We start from the raw sequence: 20853 nt of genomic DNA, 5'->3' as shown, positions 1-20853 counted from the left end.
AATGCATGGGATTCGTTACGGAGGTCCCTGGGAACCTTAATTAGTAACCTACAAGACAAAGAAAAATAATCAGTAACATGAAATATATTCAATTATTATAAAATGGCAAACAATCTAGTCATCCATACTGAAAGCCCAGTGAATGACCCACAACTTAAAACTTTAATCAGTAGCATAGAATTATCCGCTAAACCCTGGTTTATTATCCTATCCAATAGACACTGGACAGAGTGAGTTTTATGTCATATAGGTAGAGGGATTTTTGGGGGCGATATAGGAATTTTTTATTCATCTTGTGCGTCATACTCCCTATTAAGTCCTTTCGGAGTGAGGATCTGTAGCGTATGTATCCAGTATAGCTCACGTTTTTTGAGGTTTTGAATCCGGTTGCTCCCCTGTCTATTTGGCGGAATGTGATCAATTACTTGATACCTTAGTTGTGAAATGTTGTGGGACATAGCTAGAATATGTGCTGGTATAGGTAACATCGTGCGTCCACAACGAATTGTCGATTTGTGTTGTGAAATACGGTCTCGGATATGTTGGGTGGTCTCACCAACATATGCGAGACCGCATGGACACTTAATTAGATACACCACATACGTGGAATCACAAGAGAAATATTCTTTAATAGAATAACGTTTGCCAAAATGAGGATGTGTAAATGTAACATAGTTTTTAAGGTTGAAGGAAGACTAAGTCCATCTAGTTCAACCCATAGCCTAACATGTTGATCCAGAGAAAGGCAAAAAAAAAACATGTGGTAAACACTAAGCTCCACATTGGGGAAAAAAAATCCTTCCTGACTCCATACGACAATCAGACTAGTTCCCTGGATCAACGCCCTATCAAGGAATCTAGTATTTATAACCTGTAATATTATACTTTTCAAGAAAGGCATCCATGCCCTTCTTAAATTTTAACAGTGAATCACTCATTACAACATCATGCGGCAGAGAGTTCCATAGTCTCACTGCTCTTACAGTAAAGAATCCCCGTCTGTGATTATGATTAAACCTTCTTTCCTCTAGACGTAGAAGATGCCCCCTTGTCCCCGTCTCAGGCCTCAGAGTAAAAAGATCAGTAGAAAGCTCTTTGTACTGTCCCCTCATATACTTGTACATAGTAATAAGATCACCCCTAAGCCTTCTTTTTTCCACAGTAAATAACCCCAAGTGTAATAACCTGTCTTGGTATTGCAGACCCCCAGTCCTCTAATAACCTTGGTCGCTCTTCTCTGCCCCCGCTCTAGTTCAGCTATGTCTTTCTTATACACCGGAGACCAGAACTGTACACAGTATTCTAAGTGTGGTCGCACTAATGACTTGTATAGAGGTAAAATTATGTTCTCCTCATGAGCATCTATGCCTCTTTTAATGCATCCCATTATTTTATTTGCCTTTGCAGAAGCAGCCTGACACTGGCCACTACACTGAGCTTGTCGTCCACCAATACACCCAGGTCTTTTTCAGTAACAGTTTTGCCATGTGTTTTACAATTAAGCTTATAATTATACATTTTATTTCCTCTGCCCAAGTGCATTACCTTACATTTATCCCCATTAAAGCTCATTTGCCATTTATCAGCCCAAGCTTCTAGTTTACATAGATCCTCCTGTAATATAAAATTGTCCTCCTCTGTATTGATTACCCTGCAGAGTTTAGTGTCATTAATAAATATGTTAAAAAGAAGTGGGCCCAATACTGACCCCTGTGGTACCCCACTGTTAACTGAGACCCGGTTTGAGTGTTTTCCATTAATAGCCACCCTTTGTTTCCTATCACTGAGCCAATTCTTAACCCACATACATATATTTTCCCCTATCCCCATTGTTCTCATTTTGTGTATCAACCTTTTGTGTGGAACCGTATCAAAAGCTTTTGAAAAGTCCATATACACAACATCCACTGCATTTCCTTGGTCCAGTCCGGAACTTGCCTCCTCATAAAAACTGATCAGATTAGTTTGACAGGAACGGTCCCTCGTAAACCCATGTTGATATTGGGTCATGAGGTTATTCTTCTTCAGATACTCTATTATAGCATCTCTTAGGAAACCCTCCAGGATTTTACCCACAGTAGAGGTTAAGCTTACCGGCCTATAATTTCCAAGTTCAGTTTTTGTCCCCTTTTTGAATATTGGCACCACATTTGCTATACGCCAGTCCTGTGGTACAGACCCTGTTATTATGGAATCTTTAAAGATTAAAAATAATGGTCTATCTATGACGTTACTTAATTCCTGCAGTACTCGCGGGTGTATCCCATCCGGGCCCGGTGATTTGTCAACTTTAGTGATTTTTAGATGCCGCCATACTTCCTGCTGGGTTAAGCAAGTGACATTTACTGGAGAATTTTTGTTATCACTAATCATGTTTTCTGTCATGCGATTTTCTTGTGTAAATACGGTTGAAAAAAAATCATTTAGCATATTGGCTTTTTCCTCATCCTCATCCACCATTTCACCCAGACTATTTTTAAGGGGGCCAACACTATCATTTTTTAGTTTTTTACTATTTAGATAGTTAAAGAATATTTTGGGGTTATTTTTACTTTCTCTGGCAATAATTCTCTCTGCCTAAATCTTTGCTGCCTTGATTTGTTTTTTACATAATTTATTTAATTTTCTATATTTATTTAATGCCTCATCACTACCTACTTGCTTTAGTTCTCTAAATGCTTTCTTTTTGTCACTTATTGCGCCCCTTACAGCTCTATTTAGCCATAGTGGTTTCCTCCTATTTCTAGCATGTTTATTCCCAAGGGGTATATATTGTGCACAGGTCCTATTCAGGATGTTAATAAATGTCTCCCATTTGCTTTGTGTAGCTTTATGTCTCAGGATATCGTCCCCGTTTATTGCACTAAGATGATCTCTTAACCGTTGGAAATTTGCCTTCCTGAAGTTTAGTGTCCTTGTAACCCCGCTACTATACATCTTATTAAAGGTTACATGAAAACGTATTATTTTGTGATCACTATTACCCAAGTGACCCCCAACTAATATATTTGATATGCGGTCTGGCCTATTGGTTAATATTAGGTCTAGCAGTGCCCCCCTTCTTGTTGGGTCCTGAACCAGTTGTGAAAGGTAATTGTCTCTCATAGTAGTCAAAAACCTATTTCCTTTGCTTGAACTACATGTTTCTGTCCCCCAATGTATTTCAGGGTAGTTGAAGTCTCCCATAATAATGACTTCTCCTTGAGTCGCTGCTTCATCTATCTGCTTTACGAGGATATTCTCCGCTACTTCCATTATTTTTGGAGACTTATAACAAACCCCTATCAGTAATTTATTATTTTTTCCCCCTCCCCTTATCTCCACCCACAGGGACTCTACATTTTCATTAGATTCACATATATCCTCCCGCAAGACAGGTTTTAAGGATGATTTTACATATAAACACACACCCCCCCTCGCTTGTTTGTACGGTCATTTCTGAACAGACTATAGCCCTGTAAATTAACTGCCCAGTCATGGCTCTCGTCCAGCCATGTCGCAGATATCCCTACCATGTCATAATTATTTTCCAACAAAATTAATTCTAATTCCTCCATTTTGTTGGTGAGGCTTCTGGCATTAGTGTACATGCATTTTATGTATCTCTCTGTACCTCTATTCCATCTTACTTTATTGACTGTTCTAACCCCACCCCCAATTTCTTTATTTGTGCCCAGGTCACTATCTGCACTATCTTCCCCACCTATAAAATGAATACCCTCCCCCCCAATCCCTAGTTTAAACACTCCTCCAACCTTCTAGCCATTTTCTCCCCCAGCACAGCTGCACCCTCCCCATTAAGGTGCAGCCGGTCCCTAGCGTAGAGTCTGTAGCCAACTGTGAAGTCGGCCCAGTTCTCCAGGAACCCAAATCCCTCTTTCCTACACCAGTTCTTGAGCCACTTATTTATCTCCCAAATCTCCCGTTGCCTCTCTGGCGTGGCACGTGGTACCGGTAGTATTTCAGAGAATACCACCTTGGAGGTCCTTGCTTTCAGCTTGCAGCCTAATTCCCTAAAATCATCTTTAAGGACCTTCCACCTACCTCTAACTTTGTCATTTGTGCCAATGTGCAGCATGACCGCTGGGTCCTCACCAGCCCCTCCCAGTAATCTGTCAACCCGATCAGCGATGTGCCGGACTCGAGCGCCAGGTAGGCAGCACACTGTTCGACGATCCCTGTCTTTGTGACAGATTGCCCTATCTTTTCCTCTAATAATTGAGTCCCCCACTACCAGCACCTGCCTAGCCTGCCCTACTCTCCTATTTCCCTCTTTACTGGAGCTGACACTCGTCCCCTGAAAGCCGGAGATGCCTTGCTGCAGTAGTGCTACCCCTGTACCATCACTCCCCTCATCTGCCAACTTTGCAAACTTATTGGGGTGTGCCAGATCAGGACTAGCCTCCCTGGCACTCTTCCCTCTACCACCCCTTCTAACTGTCACCCAACTAGCGACCTCACTGTCCTGCAGTTCCCGACTACCACCCTCCCCCACATCTACCCCAGTAAGCTGCTGCTCAGTGAGCAGCAGACTCCTTTCCATGTTGTCAATGGATCTCAGTGTTGCCAGCTGCTCATTTAGATCCAGTATCTGGGCTTCCAAACGCACAACGTGCACACATCTCGCGCAGCAGTAAGCAACCTCGACCTGCTGTTCAAGGAATACATACATGTGGCAAGATGTACACTGGATAGCATTGTCAATAATGGTGCTCATTTCCTAATGGGGATTGCAATATACAGAATGTTAAGTAAAAAGTAAAGTAAAGAATTAATGAAATACAGTCAGCAATTCAGTCCAAAGTCCTCCCTTCCAAACTCCCTGAATACAAAGTCACTGAAAAACAAGTCACACACTTACTTTCGTTCGCACTTACGCTCCGGACTCACGCAGCTCGTTCACACTCGCAAACTAAGATATTTAAAGAGTTTTTTTTTTTTTTCCCTTTTCCAGCAATGCACCCTTCACCTCAATGCACTTCCAGTGTCACCCTTAGTAATATTTGAACACTGTAAACATCCTAGACACGGGAAAGTTCCCCTCCGGGGGGTGGCCAAGGTGCGTTGGATTGGTCCCTTATTTGTAGATCCCACGTCGGCTCTAACCAAATGGTTGCGAATGTTTCGGGATCTTTTATGACATAGTAGGGGGACATCGGTAAATTTCTCTATATCCGGATAAGATTGCCGTAACAGGGACCAATATTTTTAATGCACTTGAATATCTGTCCCCCAAAGGGGTGATAGGTGTTCACGAAAGTCAGTCGTGAGTTATTATTCCGTCGTGAAGTAGGTTGGGTGACCTGGTTCAAGATATGTGATGGGTAACCCCTCTGTCGAAATTTGTCGTTCATCTCCTCATGTCTAATTTTTTTAGAATCTGCAGTAGACACTATTCGATCCACCCTATTATGTTGTGATTTTGGTAATGACCTTTTAATATGGCCCGGGTGAGAACTGGAATACAACAATAGACTGTTTTTATCTGTTGGTTTTGTGTATAAGTCACTGACTAGATATCCTGTGTCAACGAGTGTAATCCGTGTGTCCAAAAAACGTATGGAATGTGGGTCTTGGTGTATGGTAAATGTCAGATTAGTAAGTTTGCTGTTAAGGTCATCAAAAAAAGTTTTTAAGTTTTGTCTTGTGCCAGTCCAAATAAAGAAAATATCGTCAATAAAACGTCTCCAGCATAGCACATGCTTTTCAAACAGAGGGTGAGTATATACATGATCTATCTCAAAATTCCCCATGAAGATATTGGCATAGGGGGGTGCCACATTGGAGCCCATCGCCGTACCCCTCTTTTGAAAGAAAAAACGATCTTCAAACATGAAAAAATTTTTGGTGAGGATCAAAGTTAATAAATCACTGCAAAAGTCAATCTGATCGGCTGAGAATGTAGTATGGGCTCTTACAAATTTTATTGTGGCACAAATGCCCTACTGGTGATTGATACTAGTATAGAGACTGTTGACATCCATTGTTGTTAGGATGCTGTTAGTAGGGATTGGTCCTAATTCTCTTATGCATGTCAAAAAATGGGTAGTGTCCTTAAGGTATGAGGTAATCTTCTGAATATGGGGTGTTAAAATTTTTTCTAATGTAATAGCCAAGGGTGACAAAATAGAATCTGTAGAGGCTACAATAGGTCTCCCGGGTGGTGACCATAGATTCTTGTGTATTTTGGGTAAGGTATAAAATACCGGCATTATTGGGTTTGGATTGACCAAAAATTCTGACAGTTTGGAATCGATTGTGCCTCTCTGAGAATGATGTGAGACTAAATTTTTAATTAAATTAGCTACCTCTGTGGTGGGGTTACGTGTTATAGGTAGATACGTTTCAGTATCATTCAATTGAGTGTATATCTCTGATATATAATAAGACCGGTCCATAATAACAATTGCTCCCCCCTTATCAGCTGGTTTTACAATAAGTTCTTTCCTTTTTTTCAATGAGGAGAGGGCCATACTTTCCTCAGGGTTGAGGTTATTTTTGTTATGCAGATCGCCTCTCTTTATGGCTTGTAGGACTTCATTAATGTCTTTCTGGACCAAGTCAATATATGTCTCTACATGATAATATGTACAAGGCGGTTGGAAATGGCTAGGAATACGCAGTTTCAAGCCATGTAAAGAGAACATTCCATCATTCTGGCTGCTCTGAGAGGGACCTGGAGGATCAGTAGTAAGCCCCCTACCAGAGGAAAAATGGACTTTCAATCTTAAGGTTCTATAAAAGCGTTGTAGTTCTTGCTCCAGTTGGAATGTATCAAAGGCAGGTGTAGGGCTAAATGAAAGACCTTTTTGCAATAGGTCTAATTCGGCCGGTGCTAAGGATTGTGAGAAGATGTTATACACGATGTTAGTCCTACCCGAGAACGAGTTGTCATCCGAGCGTTGTCTGTCTGTCGATCGCCTCCCCCGCCTCGTCTTATTCTTGGTGGACGGTTTCTGCGTTGATCCAAAAAATAATTTGGTTGATAGGTACCTCGTTTGCTGTCTGTAGAGGAGTGTCGGCCTGGAGAAGAGTTGTATCCTCGCCTGTATGATCTGCTGCTTCTGCCTTGATCTGAAGAGCGCCATCTATACACTTGATTATTGAGGTAGTTTTCAGCGTCACATAGAAATTTAGATTTTTTCTGGATCTGGAGTTCGTTGCGATATTCAGAAATGGTTTTGTCCACTTTGTTTTTCAGTGTTGTAAATTCTTCAGATGAAATCGTATTACTCAATTGTTGCTCAGTAGAGGCAATCCTAGTATGTAGATTGGTTATTTCCTTCTGGAGAAAATCAATTGTCAACACAATAATGTCCATTGAGCATTTGTTGAGGATCCCCTCGAACTTACTGCAATAATCAGAGTTATCATTAAATAGAGTAGGACGTAGGTTGACTCTTAATCCTCGTGGAATTCGTTGTGTTTTGTGATATTCTGCGAGAGTAACGCAGTGTAGATCCAAAGCGGTATACCTCCTTTGTTCCTTCTCTAGGTCCCTTGTGCGTACTTCCTCAGTGGGGGTGTGGAGAAATGTAACGGGAGTTGTGACATGTGCAAGTATTCCACTTGCTTCTTCCTGATTAAAGGCAAAGGTTGTGAACGACATTGAAGCCACAGGAGCGTAATCCCAAGAAACAGTCAATTGAAAAAAAGAAGGATCGCTTCACTGTATCAAACTTTTAGGGTGCTCTGAAGAAATAGGTAGTATAGATATCAAAAAAGAACTTCGGCACTCCAATATGGATGCAAAAAATTGGTTTTTATTAGCAGAATTCCCCATAAATGAAAAGCAGTCCGTTTCCACCTAACATGGTCTTTACCCATCACATATCTTGAACCAGGTCACCCAACCTACTTCACGACGGAATAATAACTCACGACTGACTTTCGTGAACACCTATCACCCCTTTGGGGGACAGATATTCAAGTGCATTAAAAAATATTGGTCCCTGTTAGAGCAATCTTATCCGGATATAGAGGAATTTACTGATGTCCCCCTACTATGTCATAAAAGATCCCGAAACATTCGCGACCATTTGGTTAGAGCTGACATGGGATCCACAAATAAGGGACCAATCCAACGCACCTTGGCCACCCCCCGGAGGGGAACTTTCCCGTGTCTAGGATGTTTACAGTGTTCAAATATTACTAAGGATGACACTTTTACACATCCTCATTCTGGCAAACGTTATTCTATTAAAGAATATTTCTCTTGTGATTCCACGTATGTGGTGTATCTAATTAAGTGTCCATGCGGTCTCGCGTATGTTGGTGAGATCACCCAACATATCCGAGACCGCATTTCACAACACAAATCAACAATTCTTTGTGGACGCATGATGTTACCTATACCAGCACATTTTCTAGCTATGTCCCACAACATTTCACAACTAAGGTATCAAGTAATTGATCACATTCCGCCAAATAGACGGGGGGGGGCAACCGGATTCAAAACCTCAAAAAACGTGAGCTATACTGGATACATACGCTACAGATCCTCACTCCGAAAGGACTTAATAGGGAGTATGAAGCACAATATGAATAAAAAATTCCTATATCCCCCCCAAAAATCCCTCTACCTATATGACATAAAACTCACTCTGTCCAGTGTCTATTGGATAGGATAATAAACCAGGGTTTAGCGGATAATTCTATGCTACTGATTAAAGTTTTAAGTTGTGGGTCATTCACTGGGCTTTCAGTATGGGTGACTAGATTGTTTGTCATTTTATAATAATTGAATATATTTCATGTTACTGATTATTTAGGACTATTCAGTAGGACTATGAGCTGTGTATCCACCTGACTTCTGCACAACACAACTGATGGTCCCAACCCCATTTATAAGGCAAGAAATCCCACTTATTAAACCTGACAGGGCACACCTGTGAAGTGAAGACCATTTCCGGTGACTACCTCTTGAAGCTCATCAATAGAATGCCAAGAGTGTGCAAAGCAGTCATCAAAGCAAAAGGTGGCTACTTTGAAGAACCTAGAATATAAGACATATTTTCAGTTGTTTCATACTTTTTTGTTAAGTATATAATTCCACATGTGTTAATTCATAGTTTTGATGCCTTCAGTGTGAATGTACAATTTTCATAGTCATGAAAATACAGAACAATCTTTAAATGAGAAGGTGTGTCCAAACTTTTGGTCTGTACTGTATATATATATATATATATATATATATATATATATATATATATACTTTATATTCTTGTGGCAGCATGAGGTCTCCTACTATATCATTATTCTTGAATTTATATACATATATAAACATTTTTTTAAAAAAACGCACGCTATTTGCATATTCTACTGTACCTTACAAATTTATTTCACAATCTTTTGTGGGTTATTCCACATCATTTATAAGTAGATGTATGTGTATATTTTGTTTTTCCTTATTTTCTGTTTATATACAAATGTTGATGGGATATATTCTTTTGATGTTTAGCATAGGCCCTGAGAAAGACCATGTTAGGTCGAAACGTTGGCCTGCTTTTCATTTAAGGGGAATTCTGCTAATAAAAACCAATTTTTTGCATACATATTGGAGTGCCGAAGTTCTTTTTTGATATCTATACTACCTATTTCTTCAGAGCACCCTAAAAGTTTGGTACAGTGAAGCGATCCTTCTTTTTTTCAACAAGCTTCCATTGCTGATAGACCCAGAGGCTTTTGTTAGGTCTCAGCTTGCCATGATAACCATCGATACACCGTGATTGTAACATGGGGGTAATAATGAAGGTACAGAGGGGGCCCCTTCCTTCTGTCCACCATATTGATGCGGTGGTCGCTATTGACCGCATCATCTAAAGGGTTAAACTGTCGGGATAGGTGCTAACACCAAAGTCGGCAGTTGCAGCCAACTCTCCTTGAAGTGCGGGCTCAGCTGCTAAGCCTGCACAGCACGACTACCATGAAAATAGCACAGTTCATGTTTAATCCCATGTGCCCATGATGTAATAGTATGTCATAGGGCAGTAAGGTGTTAGACTTTTGATTGGTTGTTTCTATATTTTCCATTTACCATAATGGAGGACTGATCACATACGTGAGCTCAGGACATGGAATGCAATGTGTGGACCTGGGGAGGAATCATTGACCAGACCTGAGGCTCCTATGATTTGTTGGGTTGACCCCCAGTTGCCTCTATTAAGCACTGTGAAGACCCATACAGAGGCTCAGATATGTTATCATACACTGACTATTAGCTTCATTCAAGGAGTCAAATATAAGAATTTTCAATAATAGTTGAAATAATATTTAATTATTTATTTATCAATTTCCTATCAGTATGTCTTTGGAGTGTGGGAGGAAACCGGAGAACCCGGAGGAAACCCACGCGAACACGGGGAGAGCATACAAACTCCATGCAGTTGTTCTCTTTGGTTGGGTTTGGACCCGAACGCTGCAAAGCAACAGTGCTAACCACTGAGCCACCGTGTTGCCCAATAGTCTTCAATGTGGCACTAATCATGATAGGACGAGAACAGAGACCGAGCCCGGAATCTGTCTCCTTATGCAGCAGGAAGCTCACTTTATTCCGTGAGTTCATCTGACTGCGGAAAGTCCAGTAAATGTCGTATCCAGAAGTGAGAACAGAGACCGAGCCCGGAATCTGCCTCTTGATGCAGCAGGAACCTCACTTTATTCCGTGAGTTCATCTGACTGCGGAAAGTCCAGTAAATGTCGTATGCGAGAACAGAGACCGAGCCCGGAATCTGTCTCTTTTTTCTGACTTGTTTTCGCCTTGTGGAAGAGTCGTCACATCCGGCTGGATTCTTTGTTCATTGACGGATCACAATCAGGCCTCTCTCCGGAATAGTGATCTGTAGAAATAATAAATATGACTGAAGATGAAACAACTGGATATCATATATAAACGGCAGGCAATGTACTCCTGGTTACTGATTTCTAGCCTTGTGAGAAAAGATTTAAGATAAGTGATATTGGCTTATTCTTAGTTTAGGACTGTACCCCCCATTCATATAGAGGGGGCTGACAATCACTATGTGAGATCTGAGACCACCCACTGGACTCCTAAACCCAGAATGTTTCATATTGGCCGGCACTAAGCATTTCATGGATATCTAAGAAGTACATGAGTGCAATTTTTTAAATCTATAAATTTAAATTAAAAAATAAATTATTGATTATGTAGCGTTAATAAAGCTAGATCTAAATAGAACTATTTTTACTGTAAAGGATCTTCTCCCCACTATTTTAGCTTTAGTAAAAGATCAAGTATTTCTAAAACATTAAAAGACATCCAGGAACTTAAAGATGTCAGACAAACCCCTGCAGATCCCCAATGAATCTAGGACCTCCAGCAAGTTGTCATAGCCGGAACGGACATTGAATGTACAACGTGATGATTCGTGCCGCAAAGCTGGAGCCACTGTCTCCAACAAAAGAAGCAAAACGTAGTTTAACAAGTGTACAGTTTTATACGATGATTTATATGGTTGTATAACTAATATATTTCCCATCTGGTATTATCACTCATCCCCTTAAAAAATAAAATTGGTACTTAATATTTTATCTCCTCTTGTAAAAGGATTGAATAGTTCTAAGAAGAGATACCTGGCCTGGAAAGAAACTAAAATTTCTAACTCTGAAATAATAGGATCTGAAAACCCACTCAAATTATATTCTCAAATTATATATTCTCATTACCAAAAATTAAAAAAGTTAAAGTTGACTATTCCCATCTTATCTTACCTTTCATTTTTCCTCAGGTCCAGCTTTAAAAAGTTCTAATTTATGGAGCTGTAGATATTACCTCCTTCAGGACAAAGTCTATAAAGATGAAATAAAATTAAATTATTTGATATAAAATGATACAGAAGGATTATCTACATGTACAGTAAAGCATTAAACCTGACATATTGTGCCACTACGTGTTTCCAAGAGACGCACTATAACATTATGCTGCGGTGCTCCTTTACTCCAATGAGACCCCGCAGAGCATTTCCTTCCCAACCTCCTCTATGCTGGAGAGGTTGTGCTAAACCGGGAGACATTTTACACATATTTTGGAGTTGTCCATAAAGGAATTATGGAAAGAAACTTTGAACTTACTCCTATGAATTTCTAAACCCAATATTCCACTTACACCACAATTAATATTATTATCACAAGGTCTAGAAGAAATCCCACCCAAATTTCAACATATCTCTTGTCATATCTTTTTGGTGATTAAACATTTAATCGCAACAAAATGGAAGCAAATAATTCCTCCATCAATATTAGAAGTAATGGAAAGGCATCAACGCACAATATTAAAGTTCAACTTTGCGATTAGTGAAAAAATGTTGTAGCTGATATTTAGTTAGATGAATGCCATAGTGGAAGAGTTTTTTTTACTCAGGCTAAACCCAAAACTTAAAAACTAAAATAGTTGTATAAACAAACAATACCGGATATATACCAAACTAATTGTTTACACATATTATGGTCAAAGTTATAATAGTTGTTTATTACTAATAATAATGACTAGCCTTGCCTTTACTTTCTCTCCTGTAACTTCCCATTGTTACCCCATTACTCCTTTTTCCCCTCCCCAATTTATATTCCTTCTTAATGTTATTTTTTTTTGTAAATGTTAAGTAAAAACAATTGAACGAGATGATCCGACATTTACCATTTTTTACCCGTTGTAAATCCTGTTGTTCTCCTGAATCTGGCATTGTTCATCCTTTGTTCCTCAAGATTCTAATTTCCTGAGAAATTGCCCCCTTTTCCCTTTATGTAAATCTAGTATTTGTATTTATTTTTGCCAAGTGGGCGTGACCCTCAAAAACTTCTCTTTTTGAGAAACATCTTGATGACAACGGCCAGTTGGCTAAAATAGTGGATAAATGTATAGGGAGCAGGGAGACCTATCAGGAACAAGGAGATTTGAGAACAAGAGACAAACAATGCCGTATTCAGGAGAATAGCAGCATTTATACCGGGTTAAAATAAATGTATATTTATGGCGAGTGACAGGTTATCTTAAAAGTAGATTCCACCAAAAAGACATAGCAGATTTTTTCAAATACAATTTATGTCATATAATCAGCCCCATATCAGTAGGGTAGGGTCACACTTAGGCTGTGTGCCCACGATGCGTTTTTTAAGCGTTTCCGCAGCGGCAAAAACGCTGCAGAAACGCTTAAAAAATGCATGGTAGAAGGTCTGCCATGTTCCCCAATGATAATCCGTATGTGCTGTGCACATGCTGCAGAAATTTCCGCTGCGGATTATCATTGCGTAAAAAAAGCAGCACTACCAATTATTTTGCGGAAGCGCTGAGTTTTCTCCGCCATTGACTTGCATTAGACCGCATGGACTCCGCATCACTGTATATGTAGATGTATGCGTTCCATTGTGGGGATGGTACCCGGGTGTGGAGGAGAGGAGACATCCACACCCAGGTGCCATAGTACCTGTAAAAAAAAGAATAAAATAAAAAATATATGTTATACTTACCTTCCGGCGGGCCGCGGTGCGCTCGTCCTCCCATGCCGGCAGATCGCGGTGGACTGAAGGACCTGCGCTGACGTCATAGCCATGTGACGGGTCACGCGATGCTGACGTTGGCAGGTCCTTCAGTGTACCGCGATCTGCCGGCAGCCAGGACGGAGTGAAGCAAGACTGCCGGGGCCATCGGAAGGTAAGTATATATTTATTTTTTTATTTTTAACCATTCTTTGGGGTCACACTATATAAATCCATGCCGTTTGCATGGATTTATATAGTGTGACCAAGTTGTCAAGCACTTTCCAAGTGATGCTAAAATCGCTTGGAAAGCGCTTATCAACCCGCATGCGGAAATGCATGTGAAGAACGCTTCACATCCGCATGTCCCTGGCAGAAAAACGCATGTACAATCCGCATGTACAATCCGCATGTACAATCCGCATGCGTTTTTTTTTCCAGGGGAGATGCAGAAACGCTCAGGAAAAATCCTGAGCATTTCTGCATCGTGGGCACATAGCCTTAGGATAAAACTATTTATGTCATAATAATAAGTTAATTGCAGCTTTGTTAATGTTATGTTATGCAGCTTTGTTAATGTTATGTTATGGAGCTTTGTTATGGGGATGGATGTATTATACAGATGCTGGGTATTACATTTACTAATTATGGAGCTAATGCTAATCCAATTCTGTAAGAGATATGATCGGATAATTAACTTATTTCTGCACGTACCTTCAGACTCTGTCTCTGCCTTCTTACGATCATTTTCAACAAAGAGGGCGCATGCGAAAAAGAATCCTCCTCCGAAAACCAGCACAAAGGGGCAAACCATGAGGGCGTACTGCAGACTGCGGAAGTTCGAAAGAGCCGAGTCTGGATTGTAACTTTTGATGCGGTCGGATATCTGAAGATGAGACGAGATAAATAATTATGTATGGTTAATGAAAGTAAAAAAACATAATTGACTGGACACGTTTATGCTGACAGCAGTCAATGGATACCAATGAAATCTGGTGATCATAGAAAGAGAAGGTGCCTCACTGCAGATAGCGGCTCCTCCAAACTATGAACAGCAATGCTTCCAGTATCCGCAGCTCCAGTACTACACATTGTCTGGGAACAGGACACTTGTGACATCCTTCTTCAGCAGATAATCTGTGACGTAACTCCAGGACATCTTGTCTTTGGAGTTCTGCCACCCCGTCAACAGAGCGGAAGAGAAGATGCTGCTCTGTCAACGTGATATCAGGGGAGGCCACTGAATCGCGGGTGTTGGCAGAGATCGGTCCCGGGCACTACAGGCAGGTATTTAGCAACGACTTGCCTGTTAGCCCATAGTAAAAAAAATCAAATAGTCCCGGTGAACCCTTTTAAGTATGTTATGAATAGGCTACAGCGAGTTTTAAAAACTCCTCTGTGACAGAGCATGTCCTATTCTCATCCGTTCTGCGGATCAGACTTGGCCAGTAAAGAGTAACTGTCGTTATAAAATCAATACAGTACACGTGAAAATAAGCAACTTTGTGGTAGATCTTATCAGATAAATCTGCTTATTTTTCCTCCATTAATTTATAACATTCTTAATTCACAGATAAAATCTGTAATCAGTGAAGACAGATTTTTACATTACTGAGATAGGAGATGACAATTGCTGTTGATCAGATTCTATGTACATGGGGGGAGCCTGCCTCTAGCTCCTCCCTCTTTCCTCTCCATAGAATGTTATAAGCACCAACTGTCATCTCCTATCCCAGTAATGCTTCACTGAATACAGTGAGAACTTTGAGAATAAACGATCAGTTCGAGAGGAGAAAGAAGCAGATTTCTCTGAAAAGATATATTCCAACGTTTCTTATTTTCATGTGTACTGTACTATTGATTTATGAAATAAAAATTAAAACTGGGGTTACTATTTCTAGTCTATAGGAATCTGTTAAAAATGGATGGAGAAAGGATGATATACTTTGTACTTCAGTTTTCCATCTGTGTTTCATCCATTTTTCATTGATCCATTATTAAGAGTCAATGGATAAATAAAGTTTGGACAGTCTACCACCTTCACTTTTTAAAAAAACAGATGACACAAGAGAAAAATGGTCTGTTTTGCGACAATGTACAAATGGAAACAGATGTGTGAATGTAGCCCTAAAGTGATGTGAGAATATGTAACAGCTACTTACTAGCCCGATGAAATAGGAGCTTCCAGCTTCCCCCAGCAGGTGGGACCCCGCCATCGATAACGCCTGTGCTGTTGATCGCCTTGTGGGAGAAACCACATACTGAAACAAGAGAATATTCTGAATGAGCAGAAGGAGTCACTGAACCCAACGAGACAAGAGAACATGGACAAAGTGAACATACTTGAAGCCTAAGTTAAAGAAGTTGTCCACTATGGATAGGGCATCAATGTATGATCGGCCGGGGTCCCGCATGCGGCATCCCTTCCGATCAGCAGTTATCGGTGCCGGCGGCGGCTGCCACCAGCCGGAAGTCCTTACCTATTCAAGTCAATTGAATAGGAGGTGGATGTGCAGTACACCGCGGTGACCACTATAACTTGACGGCCAAACACCGCAGGTAAGCCCCTCCGGCCGGTGGCAGCCGCTGCAGATACCAATAACTGCTGATCGCCGGGGGTGCCGCGTGCGGGACCCCGGCCATCCTACATTGATGCCATATCCTACGGGTAGGGCATCAATGTGAAAGTAGTGGACAACCCCTTTAAATGCACAATCAGCCAGGATAGATAAGAAGCCCAGACATGTTGTGGACTGAGATTTTACTAAAGAAGTTTTTAATCATCTTGCGCCAGGTTTATTTTTAGTTGGGAATTACCCAACAGACGCTTGGGCACAGCCAGGATTATGGGGCATTTGATGGGTAAAAACAGAACATAGAGACTGACTACATACATATAATTATAGCTATGATAAGTTTAGCGCTTTTCTCCACTCACCAGGCGGATATCAGTTGAAACTGAAAAGTTCAGGCTCAGAAATATGGTCCCGATGAATATAAACACCTGCAGAGAGTAAAGAACAATACATATAAACATTTGTGTCTTGCACGCTTTCCTATCCCCCATAGGTTTTGTCTGTATAATCCATTCATCCACCCCAGTCTCCGTACATTCATAGACAGCCCCCGCCATAGTCTATGATTTCTACTGCTCGGTCCTATAGCCGAGACCCAGTAAGGGGATGAAAGCAATCTGTACTCCAGGTACTTACATAAGTGGCCACAAGGCTGATGTCTGCAAGAATAATAGCCAACAGCAGGAAAATGGCGGAGCCCAGCAATCCAACCGCACAAACTATAGGGTCAGCACGAGGGTTGTACTTCCTGCATCTCTTGGCTATCTCCGCCCCTGTTCCAACTCCAAGGATGCCAGAGATGACCGTAAGTCCTCCGAAAATCAGACTGCAAAGAAAAGCGGTAAAGAGATTAGTAAAGTAGCTTGAAGAAATGAAATATAAATAATTTGATATAATAATAATTTGAAATATAAATATTTTTTTTTAGAGAGAAAACGGTCATAGGGGGAATTAAATTCCCACCAGTGAATGTCAAATTAAAGTTTGCTAAACTTGTACCTGTCATCATAGTTGGATAGTTGAGTCTGATATGGCGCCTTCTGTAGCATGAGAGCCCGGGCACGCTTCAGGAAAGTAACAGCCCAGAAGCCGAATGCAGCTGCCACAAATTTTACCATAATAGTCCCAAGAGTAGAAAACAGAAGACTTCGGCTGCAGAGAGAGAAAAGGGTAAAAAACTTGTAAATGACGCAGAAGTCACGGGGGAGATCAGTGACATAAATCAATGCACAGAAGACACCTACTTTTTACGCAGTTGGTTGGCATCCATAAGCCATCCTTTGAAGCTCAGTGGTTTGTTCTTTTCCTCTGCAGCTCCTCTGGACGGTTCTTTTACAAATGCAGCCATGAGCAGGACTCCTACCAGGCCCAGAGCAGAGATGATCTGTGTAGATGAAGAAGGAGACATCACATATCACATATACAGAGGTTTCATCACAAAAAGGACATGAGCACAGACTGTTGTGGAACTGGTTCCATTAAAGGGGATCTGCGACGAGGTGTTTGCTGCGCATCTGAGAGCAGCATAATGCAGGGACAGAGACCCCGATTCCAGCGATGTGTCACTTGCTGGTGTGCTTGGTGAAGTATTGATAAAATCCCAGTTTTCTCTGCTGCAGATCTAGCAGTACTCTGAATGCTGAGCTCTGTATACCCTGCCTACACCACTGATTGGTAGATTTTTCTGTGCACACTGTACATAGGCAGAAAGCCACCAATCAGTGGTGGGGTCGGGGTTACACAGAACAGGAGGACTACATGGCACGAGACAACTAGTCCCCTCGTCATAATCTCCTGCTAATAAAACAGTGATTTTTTTTTTAAAGCATCTACAAGGAGCAGTAAGTGACACATCGCTGGAATCAGGTGCTCTGCCCCTACAGGGCCCCTGCTCTCAGATCAAATGGAAAAACATACTGCCAGATTCCCTTTAATACGATTCAGGAATTATAATTAAGATTCACAGTTTGTCCACAAGATCCCTCAGACCTATTACTTACCCGGAAGGCCCATTGCCAGGCGCCACCAAATGCACTTGTCACTTTAGACCCAATGATGTAACCAAGGCCACTGTAAAAAACAAAAACAAAGTTGTCATAATTTCTGCACACATATAAACATATACATTTTTGAGTGCCTTTTTCCGGCTCCTCCTTCCTACTCCACCCCCTCCATAGACTTCTATGAGCAGCAACTGTTACCCCATGCCGCATAAAGCTACAATCTGTCTTGTCACTGAAGATGGATTTTTATCAGTGAATTAATGAAGGGAAATAAGTATATTTCCTGATAAGATATATTACAACATTTCCTATGTCCATTTAAATGATTTATAAAAAAACAATAAAAAGTGTAAGATCATTCTGAGTCTTCACATTCTTTGAGGAGCTCTTGTCATAAGTGCTAAAAGTCAAACTGTCTAGCAGAAAACTTTTTTGCCCATAGCAATCAGTGCAGTTTTCTGTTAGGGAAAGTCTTGACATTGCTGAAAAAATATTTCCATTTAGAGTCTTGAATCAATTTCCTAGAAATCTGCAGCAATTCCAGAAATGTTTGCTGGTTCACTGCTGATCCTCCCCCTACGTGTTGCGACACCATGATCATTACTTGCGGAGGGGTTTTTGAAACGCCATCCATATGTATTGTACATGCATCTGTAGAGCAAAATCCGTACCGAAAAAAGTCCACAGCAAATCCGCCTTGTCGGACTTACTCTTAGACAGTTTGGCTATGATTCCCTCCTTAAAACAATAAATAGATCTACACTCACCAGCCAAAGGGTGCTGCTAAGTAATACAAGTTAAGCGCGCGGCTGCGCCGATCTCCCACGAAGACGTCGGCAATGATGGAGGGGGCAGTTATTTTAAAACTTGCCTCTGCAGCTCCAGACAGTCCATTAATTAGGAGAAAAACTGTAAAATACTGTGAAAACACAAAAAAATATTCAGTGACCATTTATGAAAGTTTTCTAAGACACCTAAAGAAATACGGTAATGGAAAAATTATAAACTTTTCCTAATTTTGGACCCGCTCTCACTTTTGTCTTGCAAATACTAATGCAAAATACTGATCTACATACAAACAAGTGAGAGGCTTTAGGGCTCATGCAGACGTCGGTGGATCCCGGTCCGATCTCTGACAGCGTGATAGCGATGCTCGGGTCGGAAGACCCGCGGCCAGTCCGTGCATTATTGTCCATGATGGCACCGAGATCCACAGACGTCTGCATGAGCCTTAAGTCTTTATGCTTCTACCAATTAGATCAGTTACCTCATTGGGAACGTAGGACTTGCAGAGAATGATGGCCGACCAGAAGGACATCCCTGCACACATGATGTATTTTCTGTTCCAGCGGTCACCCAGGTATCCATAGATTTGACCAAACAGGACACTGCTGATCGTGAATACTAGAAGGGGAAAAACAAGAGGTCACAGTTAATAGAAATGATTTCTTTAACATATATTTATTTATATTTGAGGATTATTTAAACTGTTGCACTGAAAACACTTCTCCCGTCCTCATCACTGTTTGCATTTTTGGTAACTATAAAGGCGGCCATCATGTGAACGTTACAAAATTGGAACCTTATGATGTCACGAGATTCCAGCCGTCCTCACAAGTGACCTATAGAATGGGATTTTATGTTAAAAGTTTACCTAAGCTTATAAGGCCGGATTTGCTGTCGTCCATTTTAAATGCGCTTTGTAGGTAAGAAATCGCTCCTGCCAGAACAAAAAGAAGAACACGAATGATTATTGTAATTAGAGAAGTGCAGGAATAGACATCACAGCAGCTAACGAGCCTTCTCGTTGGCCATGAAGATTTTCTTCTTTTTTTGCAGTTTTGGGCCTTATACACCTTGCCCCCGACATAAGCCGGTTTACGCCTACTTACCTACGAAAGTGAAGGCAGCTATGAAGGTGACCAGATTGATGAAGGTTAGAACGCCTACAATAATGAAAGAGCGGACTATGGAGACTCCAGTCCGGGCGTGCAGGTCCTGTTCTTCGCAGTTTTCATCCTCATCTTGCTGGTCTTTTCCTTTTTCCACATCTTCTAATAGAAGTGGCATTTTTGGGGTGGAATTGAAGAGAGATACCATGTTCAACAGAGCCCTGCAAACACTGGAGAAAAACACAAGACGGTAAAAATATTGCATTAGTCTCAGTCAATTCCGTGGTAGTGCAGTATATAGTGTAATAAGCAATCGAACAACAATAAGTTTAAGTCCCCTAGAGGGACTAAAAATGAGGTCAAATTCAGCAAAAAAAGTTTTTCTTTAATATAAAAAAAATAATAAAATATAAAGATTTCAAAAATAAAGAGAAAAAAAACAAGCATATATATATATATATATATATATATATATATATATATATATGTATTTTTCAGATTATAAGACTCACTTTTTGTTCTCCCAAATTTGGGGGGAAAATGGGGGTGCGATTTATAATCCAATTGTAGCTTACCGGGCTGGGGGGGTATCTGCGGTGGAGCAGGGTCCCAGGAGTCAGGGTCACTGCTGCAGGAAGTTGAAGGTGGTGGGGCGATGCTGTGGGCCCCAGACTGGGAGGTGGGGGTGGTCAGCGATGCGAGGCTGCTTCGGGCACCAGGCTTCCAGAAAATGTCAGTGGAGCCCCCGCACTGCCCATCGTTTTCACTGCTGTGGACTTCGGGAAAATGGACGCCTCCAGCGGAGCATGTGTAGATCTCGGCTCCCGAGATCTCGATCTTGGGAGCGGAGATCTCAATCTAAACATGCGCCATTTTCCCAAAGTCCACTGC

At 41.1% G+C, this 20853-nt stretch overlaps 1 protein-coding gene across 1 annotated transcript; it reads right to left on the bottom strand.

Annotated features, from left to right (window-relative positions):
* Positions 1-5168: 5168 nt before the first annotated feature.
* On the bottom strand, positions 5169-20170 carry LOC141221651 (protein spinster homolog 1-like). The gene is made up of 15 exons (XM_073666546.1): positions 19963-20170; positions 19725-19790; positions 19338-19474; positions 18838-18989; positions 18068-18137; positions 17312-17451; positions 17067-17219; positions 16704-16893; positions 16430-16495; positions 15654-15752; positions 14206-14377; positions 11792-11808; positions 7476-7579; positions 7095-7352; positions 5169-5457 (listed from the first exon to the last, which is right to left on the bottom strand). Exons 1-15 carry the CDS (start codon positions 20168-20170, stop codon positions 5169-5171), a joined length of 2121 nt encoding a protein of 706 aa, XP_073522647.1.
* Positions 20171-20853: the final 683 nt, after the last annotated feature.

Source organism: Phyllobates terribilis, unplaced genomic scaffold (assembly GCF_046119375.1).
Source record: "Phyllobates terribilis strain yellow unplaced genomic scaffold, ASM4611937v1 Scaffold_326__1_contigs__length_2130411, whole genome shotgun sequence".
NCBI classification, from domain to species: Eukaryota; Metazoa; Chordata; class Amphibia; order Anura; family Dendrobatidae; genus Phyllobates; species Phyllobates terribilis.
The sequence above is the reverse complement of the archived record's forward strand: the minus strand, read 5'-3'. Positions and strand labels throughout refer to the sequence as shown.